At 47.0% G+C, this 21,969-nt stretch overlaps 1 protein-coding gene across 2 annotated transcripts in view; it reads left to right on the top strand.

The window, feature by feature from the left end:
* Positions 1-21,969, top strand: part of LOC118372448 (dysbindin domain-containing protein 1-like) — a 42,459-nt gene that overhangs the window by 12,613 nt on the left and 7,877 nt on the right. For both annotated transcript variants that reach the window (XM_035758351.2, XM_035758352.2), the window contains exon 3: positions 10,479-10,616. In XM_035758351.2, the coding sequence (XP_035614244.1) occupies positions 10,479-10,616 (138 nt within the window). The remainder of the gene's footprint in view (positions 1-10,478; positions 10,617-21,969) is intronic.

Genomic DNA, 21,969 nt, shown 5'->3' with positions numbered 1-21,969 from the left:
GTTACGCTCGTGACAACGAGCCTGCTGAACCAGGAGACCGAACGGTGTAGAGAGATGTGCATTTCCTGTGTTCACGGTGACACAAAACGGTATCCCACCATATGCCGGAACCTCTCCTAGTGGGATGGGATTGTCCTCTGTTCGTGGCCCCATGGGGGCATGAGTTGAGGAAGAAAGTACGAGCCGGCCGAAGAAGAAAGTGGGGACGACCCATCACCTGTGTGGCCCGGAAGCCGCCGGTTAACCAACCTGACTCTACGGGTCCGGAGTCGGAGGGGGAGCCAAAACTCGAACCGCCTGGGGAACCACTGGAAGAGGAGCCCAGCCTCCCCCTCCTCGATTTCAAGGGGCCAGTCGAGACCCCCATGGGGGGCCAACTGAGGGGACAATTGTGGGAGGATCCGAATTTGATCCGAATTTCCGAATTTGAAAGCTGCCGCCACCCAAGTGATAGCAGTGGATGGACAGCCACTTCCGGGGGTAAGTGACTGGCAATACCCCCATTTCAAAATTAAGAATAACCTTTTGTATCAGGTGTCGCGCCAACAGGGGGAACTTCGAGAGGTAGTGTTGCCCCGATGGTACGTAGGAACCGTTCTTCAGCTGGCCCACACCCACCTGTTGGGGCACACCTGAGAATGGAGAAGACCCGGGATCGGATCGCCGCCCGGTTCCACTGGCCCGGGATGTGGAAGACTACTGTCGCAGCTGCCCGGAGTGTCAACTCACTGCCCCGAAAGCACACTTCCAAAACCTTCTGGTCCCCCTGCCAATAATCAGGGTGCCCTTTGAACGCATCGCCATGGACATAGTGGGACCCCTGGTAAAGACTGCATGAGGACACAGGTACATCTTGGTAATATTGGACTATGCCACCAGGTATCCTGAGGCCATTCCCCTACGGGCGGCGGTGTACAAGGGAATCGCCCGGGAGCTGTTCCTCCTCTTTAGCCGGGTGGGCATCCCGAACGAGATCCTGACAGACCAAGGTACAGAGTTTATGTCCCGCCTCATGAAAGAGTTGTGTGCCCTCCTGCAGATCAAGCAGATCCAGACCTACATTTTTCACCCGCGGACGGATGTGCTCGTCGAGCGCTTTAATAAAACGCTCAAACAGATGCTGCGGAAGATCATCGAGCAAGATGGGAAGAACTTGGACCAGCTACTACCCCACATAATGTTCTCAATCTGAGAAGTACCCCAATCCTTAACTGGGTTTTCCCCGTTCAAACTCCTCTATGGGAGGAGGCCAAGCGGCCTACTGGACCTCGCCAAGGAGGTGTGGGAAGCCCAACCGACCCCCCTTACGCAGCGTGGTAGAGCACGTGGAGACGATGTGGGAGCGGATGACAGCCATATGGCCAGTCGTGAGGGAACATATGGAGAGGGCCCAACGCGCCCAAGCCCAGGTCAACAATCGGGGAGCCCAGCCCCGAGAATTCCAGGTGGGAGATCCCCACGGCCGAAAGTAAGTTCCTGGCAACATGGCACGGACCATATGAGGTGATTGAGAAGCTGGGACCTGTCAATTACTGAGTACGGCAACCGGGGAGATGGAAACCCCAACAGATTTACCACGTGAACCTGTTGAAGAAGTGGCACGAGAGGACAGCCTTGGCCGTGTTATGGTCGGGACCCAGGACGCCAACGGTACCAGTGGAGGTCCCGAGCAATGAGGACCTCGACCCGGCACAGAAGCAAGAGCTCAGGGAGCTCGTCGATCGGAACACGGCGGTTTTCTCCGAGAAGCCGGGCCGCACGACCCTCATTGAACACCACATCCGTACTCAGCCCGGGGAAACAGTACGAAAGAGGCCATGTCGGATTCCGGAGGCCGGAAGGGAGGGCATGAAACAGGAAGTGGAGGCTATGCTGAGGATAGGGGTCGTGGAAGAGTCCCACAGTGCATGGTGCAGCCCCATCGTGTTGGTGCCCAAACCGGACGGTAGCCTCTGCTTCTGTAACGATTTCTGGGGGGTGAACGACATCAGCTTGTTCGACGCATATCCCATGCCGAGGGTGGACGAGCTCATCGACCGATTGGGAAAGGCCCAGTACATCAGCACCCTTGACCTGACCAAAGGTTATTGGCAGGTACCGTTGGCAGCCTCCTCCCGGGAGAAGACGGCGTTTTCGACACCAGACGGGTTGTATCAGTACTGGGTGCTCCCGTTTGGTCTCCACGGAGCCCCGCCCACCTTCCAACGGCTGATGAACAGAGTGCTTCGACCCCACCAGCAGTACGCAGCGGCATATCTGGATGATATAATCATCCACAGCCAAGGTTGGGAAGAGCACCTGACGCTTCTCCCAGCGGTGCTGGACGCACTCAGACAAGCCGGGTTGACTGCAAACCCCAAGAAATGCATGCTAGGGTTCGAGGAAGTGGAGTACCTGGGGTATTTGATCGGACGGGGGAACGTCAAGCTTCAGGAGAGGAAGGTTCACGCAGTGCGTGACTGGCCCGTTCCACGCACCAAGACACAGGTCAAGTCCTTCCTGGGACTTGCAGGATACTATATCCGGTTTATCCCCAACTTTGCAGCTATAGCTTCCCCCCTCACCGATCTAACCAAGGCCCGCCTCCCGAAAACAGTGAAATGGACGGAGGAGACAGAAGCTGCGTTCAACAGTCTGAAAGAAGCGCTGTTCTCCCATCCGATTCTCGTAACGCCCGATTTCCAGGTGCCGATGGTGTTCCAGACAGACGCATGTGATACGGGACTAGGGGCAATTCTGTCCCAGATACACAATGAGGAGGAGCATCCCATCCTGTACATCAGCCGAAAGCTGATGCCTAGGGAAAAGAAATACTCTATTGTGGTGAAAGAGTGTCTAGCGGTGAACTGGGCGCTAGACACTCTCAAGTATTACCTGCTAGGTACCCACTTCCCCCTGGTCACGGACCATGCTCCCCTGGTCTGGATGGCCAGGGGAAAGGACACAAACGATCGGGTCACCAGGTGGTTCTTGTCCCTTCAATGCTTCTCTTTTTCTGTTGTGCACAGGTCAGGGGCAAAGCATTGAAACGCGGATGCCCTATCGAGAAGGGAGACAGACGTTGCACTGATGACCGTCCCCTCCCCGACAGATCTAAGGGAGCTAAGGTGGCATACAGCAGGTCAGCCACCAGGAGGAGACTCGTCGAGGTGACCAGGGGGGTGACAACCTTTGCTAGTGTTATGGAAGAATCAGTTGATTTGAGACATGTATGAAGTGTTTTGGTAATTTTAGTGCATTTTGCAACTGATGTGCCAAGCTAAAAGTTGGTTTGAAGAACCGTGTGAAGAGTTTTGAAAAAGTGACTTAAGTATTGAGAAATCAGTCCTAGCGATTGTAAAACAAACTGCATTACGGTCGTGTCCAATTCAATTCCCTATGTACTGTGTTTGCGTTAGGCTAGTCAAACCATTTCACACCATTATATCTAATTGACCTTATAAGCCAATGTCATCCACACGGGTAAATATTGCTACATCAATGCACATTACAACCAGCTAAATACTAAAGATTGTTTACAGAGATGGGATTTTTTTGGTGCAGTGCATCTGAAGAATGGTAAATGAATAGGGTTGATTAATAATAATATATTTATTTTATATAGAGCTTTTCAAACAATATTGTTTAAAAAGAATATCAACAATAATTCAGGGAGCGCTTCATCAGGCAGCATCTGTCTCTGAAGTTTACAGCTACTCCTCCTCTGTAGGTAGGCTGGAACAGATCCACCACCAAAAAGTGTAGCACTCACCTGGATGTAAGCAACTGAGTAACCACCACACCTCAGCAGTAATCAGTGTCATGATGTTGGCCTGGGGGGTAGGTTTATGACAGTCATAAATACCTCTTCCCCCCTTTTTCCTCTCTCTGCCCTACTGATGTTACATTTGCAAAACCCTTGCTTAACATAGAGATTCTGGGAACATCAGAAGGTGGGGGGAAATGAACTATATTCTGGTAATCCGACCAACGGAATACATGCAGTGGTACTTAATGAATATGACGTCAGTTCGGTTGTCATCTGAGACATTCTCATCAATGATAAGATGACAAACTTTACAGTGGAAAGTCTACACATCCGAGTTATCGGATTCACATGGAATTGCTGTTCAATTTAAATGTTTGAATATGAAATTATTCGTGATGGGATGAAATGTGATTTTAGCTTCTAAAATGTGAGATTTGGGTTTTCATAAGCTAGGGCTCTGCTCAATCAGTGGCCCGCCCCTGTGAAGGGACATGGGGAATAAAACGATTCAAACACGCCCTCCTCTCCCTTCCTATATAAAGCCTTGACGACAATGTAACCCCCTGTTCCGAGGACGTGAGGACGAAGGTCCTATGTCAGAATGGTTCAGATAATAACTACAGAACGAGGCCAACATCAGCATGAGCTTTGGTTGCGAATGGTATGAACTTTGAACTTTTATTCACTACAGAAGTGATACCTCCTAGCCATTGTGGTAGCAACAGCAGATGCAAATGAGGGTTAGGAAGGAACAGACAGAGTGTCCCGTCTATCACCCAACGACATTACTACAACGTATCCAATTGACAACCAGAGACATTCTTCAAAGGACTCGGTTGGACAACATGGCTTTCCATCTACCACCAACCTACCGAAGCGCAGCTCAGAGTAAATATTTATTGCATTTTCCTTTTCCAAATGGGCGGTAATTGAGAATGCATAAGATACTGTATTTATGATAGCACAGCTTCTTCCCTTTGTTCCTCAGTCTTCCCGCCCTTTCACTCAAACCCAGCCCCTTTTCTTTTGTGTAACAAGCTGTCATATCTGTTCCGCCCACTAGGGACGTTTTCCTATTTGACGTAATTTGTAATCAAGTTATGATTTAATTATGTGTATGTGTAATTCTGTGTGATTAGTTAGGTATTTAGTAAATAAATAATTTAACCCAATTTTGTATTGCTGATTCAACTTGTGAGCCAGGTTTCGTGCAGATAACCAAGAATTTACAACTTTCAGATGAGACTGAATTAAGATGACAATTAATATTGACTGCTATTGATGTAAAATATTGCTAGGTCTTTAAGAGTTTATTCGGAAGATAACAGCTCTATAAATATTATTTTGTGGTGCCCGACTCTCTAGTTAATTACATTTACATGATTAGCTCAATCAGGTAATATTAATTACGGATAAATTACCTCATAGAATAGCATGTCATATCACTTAATCCGGCATAGCCAAAGACACGACATCAGCAACAGCCTCCTACGAGGCGAGCCTCTGTCATCCCCTCACACCACAGTCTACATCCTTCAGGAAACCAGGTGGAACAAACAGCCGGTGAATCATTCAAATTTAGATGAGCTAAGTGAACCAAGCAGGCCTGTAGAGATTTGCTCTAAGGGAGGAAACAACTAGCACACCATGGAGACAGAGCTCTTGACATCCCATAATGCTATTCAGGCCTTTATCACTGCATATGGTTCAGCTGATGCTGTGGAGTTCAGTGAACCCCTCAGATACACACTGACTGACCCACAGTCTCCCCATTTGTACAGAGATCTGTACAGCAGGCTAGCCCAATGCCCTAGGGAGGTAGAAGTCGCCCTTAACCAAAGATCGAGGATCAGCTTAACCTCCCCAAATCCTGGCCTTCACAGATCAGTGTCTAGTGGCAACTTCCTCCCATCCAGTGAGGGAGGAGTAGTGCAAAGGGGCAGCCTGAGCCTCCCACGTGGTTAATGAGTGGCTCATTAAGCGAAGGTGAGACAGGAGTGTCTGCTTCTCTGTCTCTGATCCTCTACGGCTGCAGTTGTCTCATTAGAAGACTTCAAACAACAGCGGAATGTCAACCCACAATATCTTTACCTTCCTCTCCTCTCAACTCTCTCCTCACTGGCGTTCCTCTCATCTTTACTGTGTCCCACTCCTTCTCCTCTCCTCTCTCGTTCCACTTGTCCCCTCACATCTCCTCTCATGGGAGCTAGTGTCTGGAACACACAGGCAGATGTAATCAGTATTTATACTGTCTGTGGACAGGTCTGGTACAGAGGAACAAGACAATAGAGATTGTGTGTGGATTTTATATTGTACTTTTCAGCAAGTACTGTATTGTGTGTTATTGTGTGTAGCAAGGTATCCCAGGCAAAGCAAGGTCACCACTCACTGTAAAAGCCAAAGGTATACAGAGTAGAGGTCGACCGATTATGATTTTTCAACGCCGATAGCGATACCGATTATTGGATGACCAATAAAGCCGATACCGATTAATCGGCCAATTTTTAAAAATGTGTAATAATGACAATTACAACAATACTGAATGAACACTTATTTAACTTAATACATCAATAAAATATATTTAGCCTCAAGTAAATAATGAAACATGTTCAATTTGGTTTAAATAATGCAAAAACAAAGTGTTGGAGAAGAAAGTAAAAGTGCAATATGTGCTATGTAAGAAAGCTAACGATTCAGTTCCTTGCTCAGAACATGAGAACTTATGAAAGCTGGTGGTTCCTTTTAACATGAGTCTTCAATATTCCCAGGTAAGAAGTTTTAGGTTGTAGTTATTATAGGAATTATAGGACTATTTGCCTCTATAGCAATTTTTGTATTTCATTAACCTTTGACAATTAGATGTTCTTATAGGCACTTTAGTATTGCCAGTGTAACAGTATAGCTTCCGTCCCTCTCATCGCTCCTCCCTGGGCTCGAACCAGCAACACAACGACAACAGCCACCATCGAAGCAGCATTACCCATGCAGAGCAAGGGGAACAACTACTAGAAGGCTCAGAGCGAGTGACATTTGAAACGCTATTAGCGCACGCGAACTAGCTAGCCATTTCACACACACCAGCCTCATCTCGGGAGTTGATAGGCTTGAAGTCATAAATAGCGCAATGGATGAAGCACAACGAAGAGCTGCTGGCAAAACGCACGAAAGTGCTGTTTGAATTGATGTTTATGCGCCTGCTTCTGCCTACCACCGCTCAGTCAGATACTTAGATACTTGTATGCTTGTATACTCAGTCAGATTATATGCAACGCAGGACACGCTAGATAATATCTAGTAATATCATCAACCATGTGTAGTTAACTAGTGATTATGATTGATTGATTGTTTTTTATAAGATAAGTGTAATGCTAGCTAGCAACTTACCTTGGCTTAATGCATTCGCGTAACAGGCAGTCACCTTGTGGAGTGCAACGAGAGAGAGGCAGGTCGTTATTGCGTTGGACTAGTTAACTGTAAGGTTGCAAGATTGGATCCCCCGAGCTGACACGTTGAAAATCTGTCGTTCTGCTCCTGAACAAGGCAGTTAACCCACCGCTCCTAGGCCGTCGTTGAAAATAAGAATGTGTTCTTAACTGACTTGCCTGGTTAAATAAAGGTATAAAAAAATATAAAAATTAAAATTGGCGCCCAAAATGACCGATTTCCGATTATGAAAACTTGAAATTGGCCCTAATTAATCGGTCATTCCGATGAATCGGTCGACCTCTAATACAGAGTTGGCAAACCATCATTCAGTGACAATAATACTATAATCCACAGAAGGGCTTACCAGGAAGAACTTCCAAATTCAAGGCGGAAAGGAGTTGGAGCAGAGAATGATTTATTTTAGCTTGTTTTAATCCATTGTCAGGACAATTGTAGAATTCAATTGTCTAGGAACTTCTATTCTATAGACCAGTATCCCTTCTTTCTTTTCTCTCCAAAACTCTTGAACGTGCCGTCCTTGGGCAGCTCTCCCGCTATCTCTCTCAGAATGACCTTCTTGATCCAAATCAGTCAGGTTTCAAGACTAGTCATTCAACTGAGACTGCTCTTCTCTGTATCACGGAGGCGCTCCGCACTGCTAAAGCTAACTCTCTCTCCTCTGCTCTCATCCTTCTAGACCTATCGGCTGCCTTCGATACTGTGAACCATCAGATCCTCCTCTCCACCCTCTCCGAGTTGGGCATCTCCGGCGCGGCCCACGCTTGGATTGCGTCCTACCTGACAGGTCGCTCCTACCAGGTGGCGTGGCGAGAATCTGTCTCCTCACCACGCGCTCTCACCACTGGTGTCCCCCAGGGCTCTGTTCTAGGCCCTCTCCTATTCTCGCTATACACCAAGTCACTTGGCTCTGTCATAACCTCACATGGTCTCTCCTATCATTGCTATGCAGACGACACACAATTAATCTTCTCCTTTCCCCCTTCTGATGACCAGGTGGCGAATCGCATCTCTGCATGTCTGGCAGACATATCTGTGTGGATGACGGATCACCACCTCAAGCTGAACCTCGGCAAGACGGAGCTGCTCTTCCTCCCGGGGAAGGACTGCCCGTTCCATGATCTCGCCATCACGGTTGACAACTCCATTGTGTCCTCCTCCCAGAGCGCTAAGAACCTTGGCGTGATCCTGGACAACACCCTGTCGTTCTCAACTAACATCAAGGCGGTGGCCCGTTCCTGTCGGTTCATGCTCTACAACATCCGCAGAGTACGACCCTGCCTCACACAGGAAGTGGCGCAGGTCCTAATCCAGGCACTTGTCATCTCCCGTCTGGATTACTGCAACTCGCTGTTGGCTGGGCTCCCTGCCTGTGCCATTAAACCCCTACAACTCATCCAGAACGCCGCAGCCCGTCTGGTGTTCAACCTTCCCAAGTTCTCTCACGTCACCCCGCTCCTCCGCTCTCTCCACTGGCTTCCAGTTGAAGCTCGCATCCGCTACAAGACCATGGTGCTTGCCTACGGAGCTGTGAGGGGAACGGCACCTCAGTACCTCCAGGCTCTGATCAGGCCCTACACCCAAACAAGGGCACTGCGTTCATCCACCTCTGGCCTGCTCGCCTCCCTACCACTAAGGAAGTACAGTTCCCGCTCAGCCCAGTCAAAACTGTTCGCTGCTCTGGCCCCCAATGGTGGAACAAACTCCCTCACGACGCCAGGACAGCGGAGTCAATCACCACCTTCCGGAGACACCTGAAACCCCACCTCTTTAAGGAATACCTAGGATAGGATAAAGTAATCCTTCTCACCCCCCTTAAAAGATTTAGATGCACTATTGTAAAGTGGCTGTTCCACTGGATGTCATAAGGTGAATGCACCAATTTGTAAGTCGCTCTGGATAAGAGCGTCTGCAAAATGACTTAAATGTAAATGTAAACTTCTGGCACCCAATGAAATTCTCTGTCTCAAATCGTCAGTGTAACTCTGCCCATGTCTCCTCACAATGTGTGAAATACAGCAGAGCCACCACCAGGATTATGATTTAGCATGATTATCAACTCTCTCTGACTTATAATAATATGGTTAAAGGTTTTTATCTTCTTAAATCAATGTCTGCGCTATATTTATCAGGAGAGTGAGAGAGCAGTGAGAGAATGGGGCTGTGCAGCTGCGGAACAAAGGAGTGTTGAGGAGAGGGCTGTGATCCACCCTGTGGCAGTATACTGCATGAATGCTGCCAATGTGGAATGTTGGGACTGTCATGCTCTTATTTTAACGTGAATAAAAACAGTACATGTTAACGGCACAGTCGTGCCACTCCGGTGTATCAATAGACATTGGAGCAGGGTCTGGGGTATCAATAGACATTGGAGCAGGGTCTGGGGTATCAATAGACATTGGAGCAGGATCTGGGGTATCAATAGACATTGGAGCAGGATCTGGGGTATCAATAGACATTGGAGCAGGGTCTGGGGTATCAATGGCCATTGGAGCAGGGTCTGGGGTATCAATAGCCATTGGAGCAGGGTCTGGGGTATCAATAGCCATTGGAGCAGGGTCTGGGGTATCAATGGCCATTGGAGCAGGGTCTGGGGTATCAATAGACATTGGAGCAGGGTCTGGGGTATCAATAGACATTGGAGCAGGGTCTGGTGTATCAATAGACATTGGAGCAGGGTCTAGGGTATCAATAGACATTGGAGCAGGGTCTGGGGTATCAATAGACATTGGAGCAGGGTCTGGGGTATCAATAGACATTGGAGCAGGGTCTGGGGTATCGGGGACTTTTGGAATCAAGAACAGGTGCCATACACTCAGGACAGAGGGCGAGGAGGAGGAACAGTCTAACCATGTTGTTTTAATACCCTCTATTTCTGGCATCTCTGGCCCTTGTCCTGATGCTCCAGTCAAACATTGGCTGTTAAGAATGGCATCATTCTGACACAGAGACACATATCTCTTCCAAAGGACAGTTCAGCACACAAAGCCAAGCTGTCTCTCTGTAATATGTGCCATATTACAGTATGGCACAGAGCATAAAAACAACATGAGAGATACCTTCCATACCAGGGGTACTGAGAATGAGAGGGAGGGTCAGGAGGGTGTGGAGGGTTGTGTGTGTGGGGGAGGGGGTGTTCTGGGTGAGTTGTGTAGACAGCATTGAGTTGTAGTGAGATACTACACATCTACTGGGTTATTATTGAGTTTATCATAAAACCCACCAGCTGCTCCATATCAGTCCATAACTATGACCTTACTAATTTCCTCTCTCTCTGACCCTGCAGAGCCTCTGAGCAGTGTGTCCTCCCTGGAGGTGCACTTTGACCTCCTGGACCTGACAGAGCTAACTGACATGTCTGACCAGGAGCTGGCTGAGGTGTTCGCTGACTCTGATGAGGAGAACCACAACGAGTCCCCAGCAGGTTAGACCATTTTCAGATACTCAAGATACTCAGATGGCCGCCTCGCTTTGCGTTATGTGTTATTTCTTACATTGTTACGCGAAGAAATCTTAGGTTTTATTACATTCAGTCGGGAGGAACTATTGGATATAAGAGCAACGTCAACTCACCAACATTACGAACAGGAATACGACTTTCCCGAAGCGGATCCTCTGTTTGGTCCACCACCCAGGACAATAGATCGGATCACAGCCGGCGACCCAAAACAACGGAGCCGCAGAAGGGGCAGACGTAGCGATCTTCTTGTCAGGCTCCGTAGACGGGCACATCGTGCACCGCTCCCGAGCATACTACTCGCCAATGTCCAGTCTCTGACATCAAATCAAATTTATTTATATAGCCCTTAGTACATCAGCTGATATCTCAAAGTGCTGTACAGAAACCCAGCCTAAAACCCCCAAACAGCAAGCAATGCAGGTGTAGAAGCACGGTGGCTAGGAAAAACTCCCTAGAAAGGCCAAAACCTAGGAAGAAACCTAGAGAGGAACCAGGCTATGTGGGGTGGCCAGTCCTATTCTGGCTGTGCCGGGTGGAGATTATAACAGAACATGGCCAAGATGTTCAAATGTTCATAAATGACCAGCATGGTCGAATAATAGTAAGGCAGAACAGTTGAAACTGGAGCAGCAGCATGGCCAGGTGGACTGGGGACAGCAAGGAGTCATCATGTCAGGTAGTCGTGGGGCATGGTCCTAGGGCTCAGGTCAGTTGAAACTGGAGCAGCAGCATGGCCAGGTGGACTGGGGACAGCAAGGAGACATCATGTCAGGTAGTCCTGGGGCATGGTCCTAGGGCTCAGGTCCTCCGAGAGAGAGAAAGAAAGACAGAAGGAGATAATTAGAGAACGCACACTTAGATTCACACAGGACACCGAATAGGACAGGAGAAGTACTCCAGATATAACAAACTGACCCAAGCCCACCGACACATAAACTACTACAGCATAAATACTGGAGGCTGAGACAGGAGGGGTCAGGAGACACTGTGGCCCCATCCGAGGACACCCCCGGACAGGGCCAAACAGGAAGGATATAACCCCACCCACTTTGCCAAAGCACAGCCCCCACACCACTAGAGGGATATCTTCAACCACCAACTTACCATCCTGAGACAAGGCTGAGTATAGCCCACAAAGATCTCCGCCATGGCACAACCCAAGGGGGGCGCCAACCCAGACAGGATGACCACAACAGTGAATCAACCCACTCAGGTGACGCACCCCTTCCAGGGACGGCATGAGAGAGCCCCAGTAAGCCAGTGACTCAGCCCCTGTAATAGGGTTAGAGGCAGAGAATCGCAGTGGAAAGAGGGGAACCGGCCAGGCAGAGACAGCAAGGGAGGTTCGTTGCTCCAGAGCCTTTCTGTTCACCTTCCCACTCCTGGGCCAGACTACACTCAATCATATGACCCACTGAAGAGATGAGTCTTCAGTAAAGACTTAAAGTTTGAGACCGAGTTTGCGTCTCTGACATGGGTTGGCAGACCGTTCCATAAAAATTGAGCTCTATAGGAGAAAGCCCTGCCTCCAGCTGTTTGCTTAGAAATTCTAGCGACAATTAGGAGGCCTGCGTCTTGTGACCGTAGCGTACGTGTAGGTATGTACGGCAGGACCAAATCAGAGAGATAGGTAGGAGCAAGCCCATGTACTGCTTTGTAGGTTACCAGTAAAACCTTGAAATCAGCCCTTGCTTTGACAGGAAGCCAGTGTAGAGAGGCTAGCACTGGAGTAATATGATCAAATGTTTTGGTTCGATAGAGGATTCTAGCAGCCATATGTAGCACTAACTGAAGTTTATTTAGTGCATTATCCGGGTAGCCGGAAAGTAGAGCATTGCAGTAGTCTAACCTAGAAGGGACAAAAGCATGGATGAATTTTTCTGCATAATTTTTGGACAGAAAGTTTCTGATTTTTGCAATGTTACGTAGATGGAAAAAAGCTGTCCTCGAAATGGTCTTGATATGTTCTTCAAAAGAGAGGTCAGGGTCCAGAGTAACGCCGAGGTCCTTCACAGTTTTATTTGAGATGACTGTACAACCATTAAGATTAATTGTCAGATTCAACAGAAGATCTCTTTGTTTCTTGGGACCTAGAACAAGCCTCTCTGTTTTGTCCGAGTTTAATAGTAGAACGTTTGCAGCCATCCACTTCCTTACGTCTGAAACACATGCTTCTAGCGAGGGAAATTTTGGGGCTTCACCATGTTTCATTGAAATGTACAGCTGTGTGTCATCCGCATAGCAGTGAAAGTTAACATTATGTTTTCGAATAACATCTCCAAGAGGTAAAATATATAGTGAAAACAATAGTGGTCCTAAAACGGAACCTTGAGGAACACCGAAATTTACAGTTGATTTGTCAGAGGACAAACCATTCACAGAGACAAACTGATATCTTTCCGACAGATAAGATCTAAACCAGGCCAGAACATGTCCGTGTAGACCAATTTGGGTTTCCAATCTCTCCAAAAGAATGTGGTGATCGATGGTATCAAAAGCAGCACTAAGGTCTAGGATCACGAGGACAGATGCAGAGCCTCGGTCCGATGCCATTAAAATGTCATTTACCACCTTCACAAGTGCCGTCTCAGTGCTATGATGGGGTCTAAAACCAGACTGAAGCATTTCGTATACATTGTTTGTCTTCAGGAAGGCAGTGAGTTGCTGCGCAACAGCCTTCTCTAAAAAATGTTGAGAGGAATGGAAGATTCGATATAGGCCGATAGTTTTTTATATTTTCTGGGTCAAGGTTTGGCTTTTTCAAGAGAGGCTTTATTACTGCCACTTTTAGTGAGTTTGGTACACATCCGGTGGATAGAGAGCCGTGTATTATGTTCAACATAGGAGGGCCAAGCACAGGAAGCAGCTCTTTCAGTAGTTTAGTTGGAATAGGGTCCAGTATGCCAAAACCCTGGATCATTGTTATTCTAACTTCTGCACCGCGTATAAAGCCCTCCCTCCCCCGCCCTCCTTTTGACCTTAGTCAATCAATCCTTATCCCAGTCTGCTGTTCTCACATGCTTCAAGAGGGCCACCATTGTTCCTGTTCCCAAGAAAGCTAGGTAACTGAGCTAAATGACTATCACCCCGTAGCACTCACTTCCATCATCATGAAGTGCTTTGAGAGACTAGGACCATATCACCTCCACCTTACCTGACACCCTAAACCCACTCCAATTTGCTTACCGCCCCAATAGGTCCACAGACACAATCGCAATCACACTACACACTGCCCTATCCCATCTGGACAAGAGGAATACCAATGTAAGAATGCTGTTCATCGACTACAGCTCAGCATTTAACACCATAGTACCCTCCAAACTCATCATTAAGCTTGAGACACTGGGTTTCGACCCCTGTGCAACTGGGTCCTGGACTGCCTGACCCCCAGGTGGTGAGGGTAGGTAACAACATCTCCACCCTGCTGATCCTCAACACTGGGGTCCGACAAAGGGGCTTTCTCAGCCCTCTCCTGTACTCCCTGTCAACCATGACTGCATGGCCATGCACGCTTCCAACTCAATCATCAAGTTTGCAGAAGACACTACAGTGGTAGGCTTGATTACCAACAACGACGAGACGGCCTACAGGGAGGAGGTGAGGGTCCTCGGAGTGTGGTGTCAGGAAAATAACCTCACACTCAATGTCAACAAAACAAAGGTGATGATCATGGACTTCAGGAAACAGCAGAGGGAGCAGCCCCCTAACCACATCGACGGGACAGTAGTGGAGAAGGTGGAAAGTTTTAAGTTCCTCGGCGTACACATCATGGACAAACTGAAAATGGTCCACCCACACAGACAGCGTGGTGAAGAAGGCACAGCAGTGCCTCTTCAACCTTACAGATGCACAATCGAGAGCATCCTGTCGGGCTGTATCACCGCTTGGTATGGCAACTGCTCCGCCCACAACCGTAAGGCTCTCCAGAGGGTAGTGAGGTCTGCACAACGCATCACCGGGGGGAAACTACCTGCCCTCCAGGACACCTACACCACCCGATGTCACAGGAAGGCAAAAAAGACCATCTCCTGCATCTTGCCTATGCTGTTCGGTCATCACTCATTCATATATTTTTATGTACATATTCTTATTCCTTCTTTACACTTGTGTGTACAAGGTAGTTGTTGTGAAATTGTTAGGTTAGATTACTTGTTAGATATTACTGCATGGTCGGAACTAGAAACACAAGAATTTCGCTACACTCGCATTAACATCTGCTAACCATGTGTATGTGACAAATAAAATGTGATTAATCATTCTTGATTAATCAATCTTTTGAAACCTTTATTTAACTAGGCAAGTCCATTAAGAACAAATTCTTATTCTTATAACAAATTCTTATTTACAATAGCAGCCTAGCCTAGCGGGTTAACTTCCTTGTTCAGGGGCAGAACGTCAGATTTTTACCTTGGGTAGGGATCTAGCAACCTTTCGGTTACTTGACCAACGCTCTAACCACTAGGCTACCAGCCACCCAATTCATTAACCATTGAATGGTTGATTTGGTGGATTTGACAACCCTCTTGTTCTCCAACCAAGACGACCCTAGTGTGATGGACTGGCTTAAACATGGTCTTTGTTCGCCTTGAGAGAACCATTACCCAAATTGAATTTCCTCCTACTTTAGTTGAACACAGTTGGATGTTAGAGTGTATGTTTTGCTCTCTGCAGGAGACAAAACAGAAACACTATCTCTGTTTAGTCTGTTCTCCCTCCATAAACTCTGTCCACTAGACATACTAATTTACATATCACCCCATTCTGTAGCATACGACCCCATTACATCAAAATCTAAATGGTTTAGCTGATCACATATGTGTGTGTGTGTGTGTGTGCAGAGGGTCTGTAGAGCAATGAGCACTCTAATAAAAAGCTTACAATTGTGTTCTCTTTGGCTGCAGGGAAAGGGACACATGGGAGAACCCAATACAACTTCAGCAGCACATTGGATTGAACCTTCCTATCAATTCTTACTGCAATTCAAGCAGTTCTCCATATTTTGTGATAATGACCAAGATACAGTATATTCCTGTTATGTGTCTCTGGGAGATTCTCATTTCAGTTTGTGTCCATGTCAATGTTGATAGTTATTGGTACCAGATCCCAGGCCGGTTGTCTGATACAGCACTGTAGCATAGCGCTAATTAGCATCAGTTGGAGAGGGGTCTGATTAACCTGTGATCAGGGACGCGTCCGGGTTCAGGAAATCGCCCTCCTCACAACCAGAGGAAACAGGAAATCCATCCCATGTATTACTTATGATCCATAGCCCCATGTTTCCTGCTGAGAGGGAGAACGATCCTCATAGAGCTCCACATCATCACTCCATTCAGCTGCTTTACGCTCACACTCTCACCTCGTCTCTATTAAGAAGAGATATGCGTGACTTGGGAACGGTACTAAGATGTTTGCTTTACAATACACCTGTTCTACACTCATATACGTTCTCAGCATGGGGAACCACAGAGAGCCATGTTCGGCTCTATGTGCGGGATATTATTATTATTATATTATTATTATTATTATATTATTATTATTATTATTATTATTATTATTATATATTATTATATTAAAATAACCTTACAAAAGGTGCACTTTAAGAAATACAGCAATCTTGCTTAGACATCACCCACGCTCCTTCTCCTTACCCCCAGGGTTGAACCGTGCCAATTTATCACATTACTCCCCATAAAAAGGCATTGCGTTGCTCCCTTGTCTGACCTTAGCCCGTAAGTCAGGGGTTCCAAACCTTTTTGGCCCACGACCACATTTTGATACTGAAAGATTTTCGTGATCCCAACCATTTGAAAAAAAAGTATGTAATTAACAGGGGGGCTATGGCAGTCAATTGAAAACATTCTAACAGTATTTTTGATTGTCTTCTCAACTCACCATCACATACTTTTCATGTGGGGCTATGACAGTCAACTGCAAATTAGTCTGACATAATGTATCTTATCTCACCACCACTAATGACACGGTTGTACTTGATGCATGTGGCGTCGGAGCTTCTCAAAGTCCGGGGACACGTTCGATAGTGCGCACCTCATATCTGCTGTCACATCCAACCTGGACCGATATTTGCTTTTAATGCAGGCGAGAGCACTGAATGCAGCTTCATAGAGATATAAGCTGGCAAATGGTACCATGAGTTTCATGGTGCTTTTAAGACAACTGGGAACTCAGTCAAATAATGATGTCAGTGATCTTCAGGTCAGAAAGTCGGAGCTCTAAGAGGCCCGAGTTCCAGAGTTGGAATTCCGAGTTGGATGACCGTTCAAAACTATTTTTTCCAGTTGGAGCTCGTTTATTTCAGAGTTCCCAGTTCTCTTGAATGCACTGAAGTCGGAAGTCAGAAATTGCTGAGTTCCCAGTTCCGAGTTCCTAGTTGTGTTGAACGCGGCATTAATGTCAGAGGGAGACGGCAGAGTATTCCCTTAGAGTCAGGAACCAAAACTGCTCCGTAGTGATCTGTGAATGACAGCTCAATCAGCTATTCGATTTCACTTACCAGCATGTCAATTGGCCCTCGCAGCTAACATTAATTTGGATAAACTGGGGAGTTTTTGAGTCGTTCAGTCCGAGTTTACTCTTGATTGCTAGAGATTGCATAAATTATTTTTTAAACAGTGTTTTCTGACAAAGGTATTGATGTGAGTTTCTGTGCCTCTGTCTCCCCACACATTGTTTTCACCATATCAACAGCGGCCGGTAATTTCAACGTCTCTGCAAGTGTGTGGTATCATAGCATTGCGGGCCTAGTCTCTCACCATGGGAATGATTCAAGTGCATCGGTGAAGTGCAGCCTTTTTCCATGATCTAAGGGAACTCTCTAGTTGAATTTAATATTTTAATAATTTTCATTTCAATTTTTAAGGTTAACCACATTTCAAGATGATGTTATAATATATACATATATATACTTGCCGGGATTTTGGAAATTCTCCAGCGACCCTATTTTCATTTCAGGCAACCCCATACGGGGTCGCAACACTTAGCTTGGGAACCGCTGCCCTAAGTGCATGCATGTATCTACACAGCCTTAATCCCCCAGTGACCCCACCCACCCTGTCTCTATCTCTGTCACACACACACACACACACACACACACACACACACACACACACACACACACACACACACACACACACACACACACACACACACACACACACACACACACACACACACACACACACACACACACCTCTCAGGCTGCTTTAATCACTGCATTGTGCTGTACCCCATAACCTCCTCTTAGATTAATCCCACTGAGGAGGAGGAGGCACCTGACTAGGTAGATCAGTGTGCTGGGTACCCCTAGTGACAGAGAGAGGCAGGAGGTAGAGAGGAGAGAGGGAGAGGGAGCATTAAAAAGAGAGAGGGAGGGAGAGAGGGAGAAACATGAAAGAGAAATACATGAGAGGTGGTGATTCCCTCTCCACCGCAGCAAGGTTTCCCATTTCTCCACAAGAGACTGATGGCTCCCTGAGCTCCAGTGAATATGCCAGATATCCTGGTCCTGACGGCAGGACCTCACCACAGGGCTCGTATAAGCCCACCACAGCTGCTGCTACCGGAGCACCACAGCCATAAAACTCACAGGGAGAACAACAGACTGTCCCCATATCCCCAGCCATCTAGCTATATCCTCTGATATAGTGCAGCAGTTTTACTGACAAATTAAAAAGCCCAGCAGGAGGAATAAGCAGCGTTGTGTGATGACCATAATCTCACTCAGTGGGGTGATACTGTCGAGGAGGTCAGGGACCGTGCAGAGATTTTCGGTGTCGTATTAAGACCTATGGCTGGTGAAAGGGAGTCAGGACTAGATAGAAGAGTGGTGGTAAATGTGATCAGAACACCAATAATATTGTCTTAATGTGTAATACAGACCCTGATAAGTGTTTATTTTCACATCCATACAGTGCATTCAGCAAGTATTCAGACCCCTTGACATATTTTTTTGTCACAGCCTCTCAACTCTAAAATGGAATAAACTATTTTTTCTTCATCAATCTACACACAATATCCCATAATGACAAAGTGAAAACAGGTTTTTAGAAATGTTTGCAAATGTATGTAAAAAAAAGAAGACGGAAATACCTTATTTACATAAGTATTCAGACTCTTTCCTATGAGACTCCGAAATTGAGCTCAGGTGCATCCTGAGTCCATTGATTATCCTTGAGATGTTTCTACAACTTGATTGGAGTCCACCTGTAGTAAATAAAAATCTGATTTGACATGATTTGGAAAGGCACACACCTGTCTATATAAGGTCGCACAGTTGATAGTGCATGTCAGAGCAAAACCAAGACACAAGGTCGAAGGAATTGTCCATAGAGCTCCAAGACAGGATTGTGTCGAGGCACAGATCTGGGGAAGGGTACCCCAAAAAATTGCAGCATTGAAGGTCCCCAAGAACAGAGTGGCTTCCATCATTCTTAAATGGAAGACGTTTGGACACCAAGACTCTTCCTAGAGCTGGCCGCCCGGCAAACTGAGCAATCGGGAAAGAAGGGTCTTGGTCAGGGAGGTGACCAAGAACCCGATGGTCATTCTGATAGAGCTCCTGAGTTCCTTTGTGGAGAGAGAATAACGTTCTAAAAGGACAACCATCTCTGCAATCGGGCCTTTATGGTAGAATGGTCAGATGGAAGCCACTCCACAGTGAAAGGCACATGACAGCCCACTTGGAGTTTGCCAAAAGGCACCTGAAGGACTCTCAGACCATGAGAAACAAGATTCTCTGCTCTGATGAAACCAAAATTGAACTGCAAGCATCACATGTGGAGGAAACCTGGCACCATCCCTACAATGAATCATGGTGGTGGCAGGTGTTATTCAGTGGCAGGGACTGGGAGACTAGTCAGGATCGAGAGAAAGATGAACTGAGCAAAGTACAGAGAGATCTTTGATGAAAACATACTCCAGAACACTCAGGACCTCAGACTAGGGTGAAGGTTCACCTTCCAACAGGTCAACGACCCTAAGCACACAGACAAGACAACGCAGGAACGGCTTCGGGACAAGTCTCTGAATGTCCTTGAGTGGCCCAGCCAGAACCCGGACTTGAACCCGATTGAACATCTCTGGAGAGACCTGAAAATAGCTGTGCAGCAACACTCCCCATCCAACCTGACAGAGCTTGAGAGGAGCTGCAGAGAAGAATGGGAGAAACTCCACAAATACAGGTGTGCCAAGCTTGTAGCGTCATACCCAAGAAGACCCGGTGCCAAATGTGCTTCAACAAAGTACTGAGTAAAGGGTCTGAATACTTATTTGAATGTGATATACCTGTTTTTGCTTTGTCATTATGGGGTATTGTGTGTAGATTTATGAAGGGGAAACTATTGAGTCCATTTTAGAACAAGGCAGTAATGTAACAAAATGTGGAAAAAGTCAAGCGGTCTGAATACTTTCCGAATGCACAGTAACCGTATGTACGCCCCTTTACATTATGTTGAATTGGATAAAGTTGATCTTCCTCCACTGTGATCTATCTGCATTCAGTAGATGTATGCTGGTATGCATCTTATCTTTATTGCCAAGTATCTTGAAGTGCTTTGTCATTGCCTGGTTTTCTCTATTTCCCACTCATAGATTAGACAGTGACACTCTGGGGATCTCTGACTCACTCCAGCAGTGGCACACTGTGTTCAAATAAGAGTATGTTTTGTGTTCGGACTCAAGACGGGATACAGAGATACACATACCCATGCAAACACACACATACTCATACACACACATGCATGACTAATGACTAAAGCTTGCTCTCCAGTGTCCAGGCCAGACTATCCAGACTGTACAGTCTCTAGAGGAGCCAGAGTCAAGAACAGGCTCTCTTCTCCAGCAGTGTCTCTCTCTCTCTGGCTGCCTCAGTAGTGAGAATAGTGAGAGTGGGATAATACCTCCAGGTGAAAATCAGATCAGGCTGATGCTGGTGTATCGATGACCTTGTGTGATAGATGACAGAACCACAGGGCCAGGTGTTCTGCCTAGTGGGGATTCTACTGCCACTGGACTGGACATACAGTACATCAGCAGTGAGTGAGTGAGTGAGTGAGTGAGTGAGTGAGTGAGTGAGTGAGTGAGTGAGTGAGTGAGTGAGTGAGTGAGTGAGTGAGTGAGTGAGTGAGTGAGTGAGTGAGTGAGTGAGTGAGTGAGTGAGTGAGTGAGTGAGTGAGTGAGTGAGTGAGTGAGTGAGTGAGTGAGTGAGTGAGTGAGTGAGTGAGTGAGTGAGTGAGTGAGTGAGTGAGTGAGTGAGTGAGTGAGTGAGTGAGTGAGTGAGTGGTGAGTGAGTGAGTGAGTGAGTGAGTGAGTGAGTGAGTGAGTGAGTGAGTGAGTGAGTGAGTGAGTGAGTGAGTGAGTGAGTGAGTGAGTGAGTGAGTGAGTGAGTGAGTGAGTGAGTGAGTGAGTGAGTGAGTGAGTGAGTGAGTGAGTGAGTGAGTGAGTGAGTGAGTGAGTGAGTGAGTGAGTGAGTGGTGAGTGAGTGAGTGAGTGAGTGAGTGAGTGAGTGAGTGAGTGAGTGAGGAGTGGTGAGTGAGTGAGTGAGTGAGTGAGTGAGTGAGTGAGTGGTGGTGAGTGAGTGAGTGAGTGAGTGAGTGAGTGAGTGAGTGAGTGAGTGAGTGAGTGAGTGAGTGAGTGAGTGGTGAGTGAGTGAGTGAGTGAGTGAGTGAGTGAGTGAGTGAGTGAGTGAGTGAGTGAGTGAGTGAGTGAGTGAGTGAGTGAGTGAGTGAGTGAGTGAGTGAGTGAGTGAGTGAGTGAGTGAGTGAGTGAGTGAGTGAGTGAGTGGTGAGTGAGTGAGTGAGTGAGTGAGTGAGTGAGTGAGTGAGTGAGTGAGTGAGTGAGTGAGTGAGTGGTGAGTGAGTGAGTGAGTGAGTGAGTGAGTGAGTGAGTGAGTGAGTGAGTGAGTGAGTGAGTGAGTGAGTGAGTGAGTGAGTGAGTGAGTGAGTGAGTGAGTGAGTGAGTGAGTGAGTGAGTGAGTGAGTGAGTGAGTGAGTGAGTGAGTGAGTGAGTGAGTGAGTGAGTGAGTGAGTGAGTGAGTGAGTGAGTGTGTGTGTGTGTGTGTGTGTGTGTGTGTGTGTGTGTGTGTGTGTGTGTGTGTGTGTGTGTGTGTGTGTGTGTGTGTGTGTGTGTGTGTGTGTGTGTGTGTGTGTGTGTGTGTGTGTGTGTGTGTGTGTGTGTGTGTGTGTCTGTTCATGTGTATATGAGAAAGAGTTGTTTATCAGGGGTTACTGTTACCTTACCCAGGGAGGACTTAAGACACATCTCAGCTGTGAGATCCAGCTGTTCTGTTACTTCCTTGTTATAT

This window comes from Oncorhynchus keta, chromosome 2 (genome assembly GCF_023373465.1).
Source record: "Oncorhynchus keta strain PuntledgeMale-10-30-2019 chromosome 2, Oket_V2, whole genome shotgun sequence".
NCBI classification, from domain to species: Eukaryota; Metazoa; Chordata; class Actinopteri; order Salmoniformes; family Salmonidae; genus Oncorhynchus; species Oncorhynchus keta.
The sequence above is the reverse complement of the archived record's forward strand: the minus strand, read 5'-3'. Positions and strand labels throughout refer to the sequence as shown.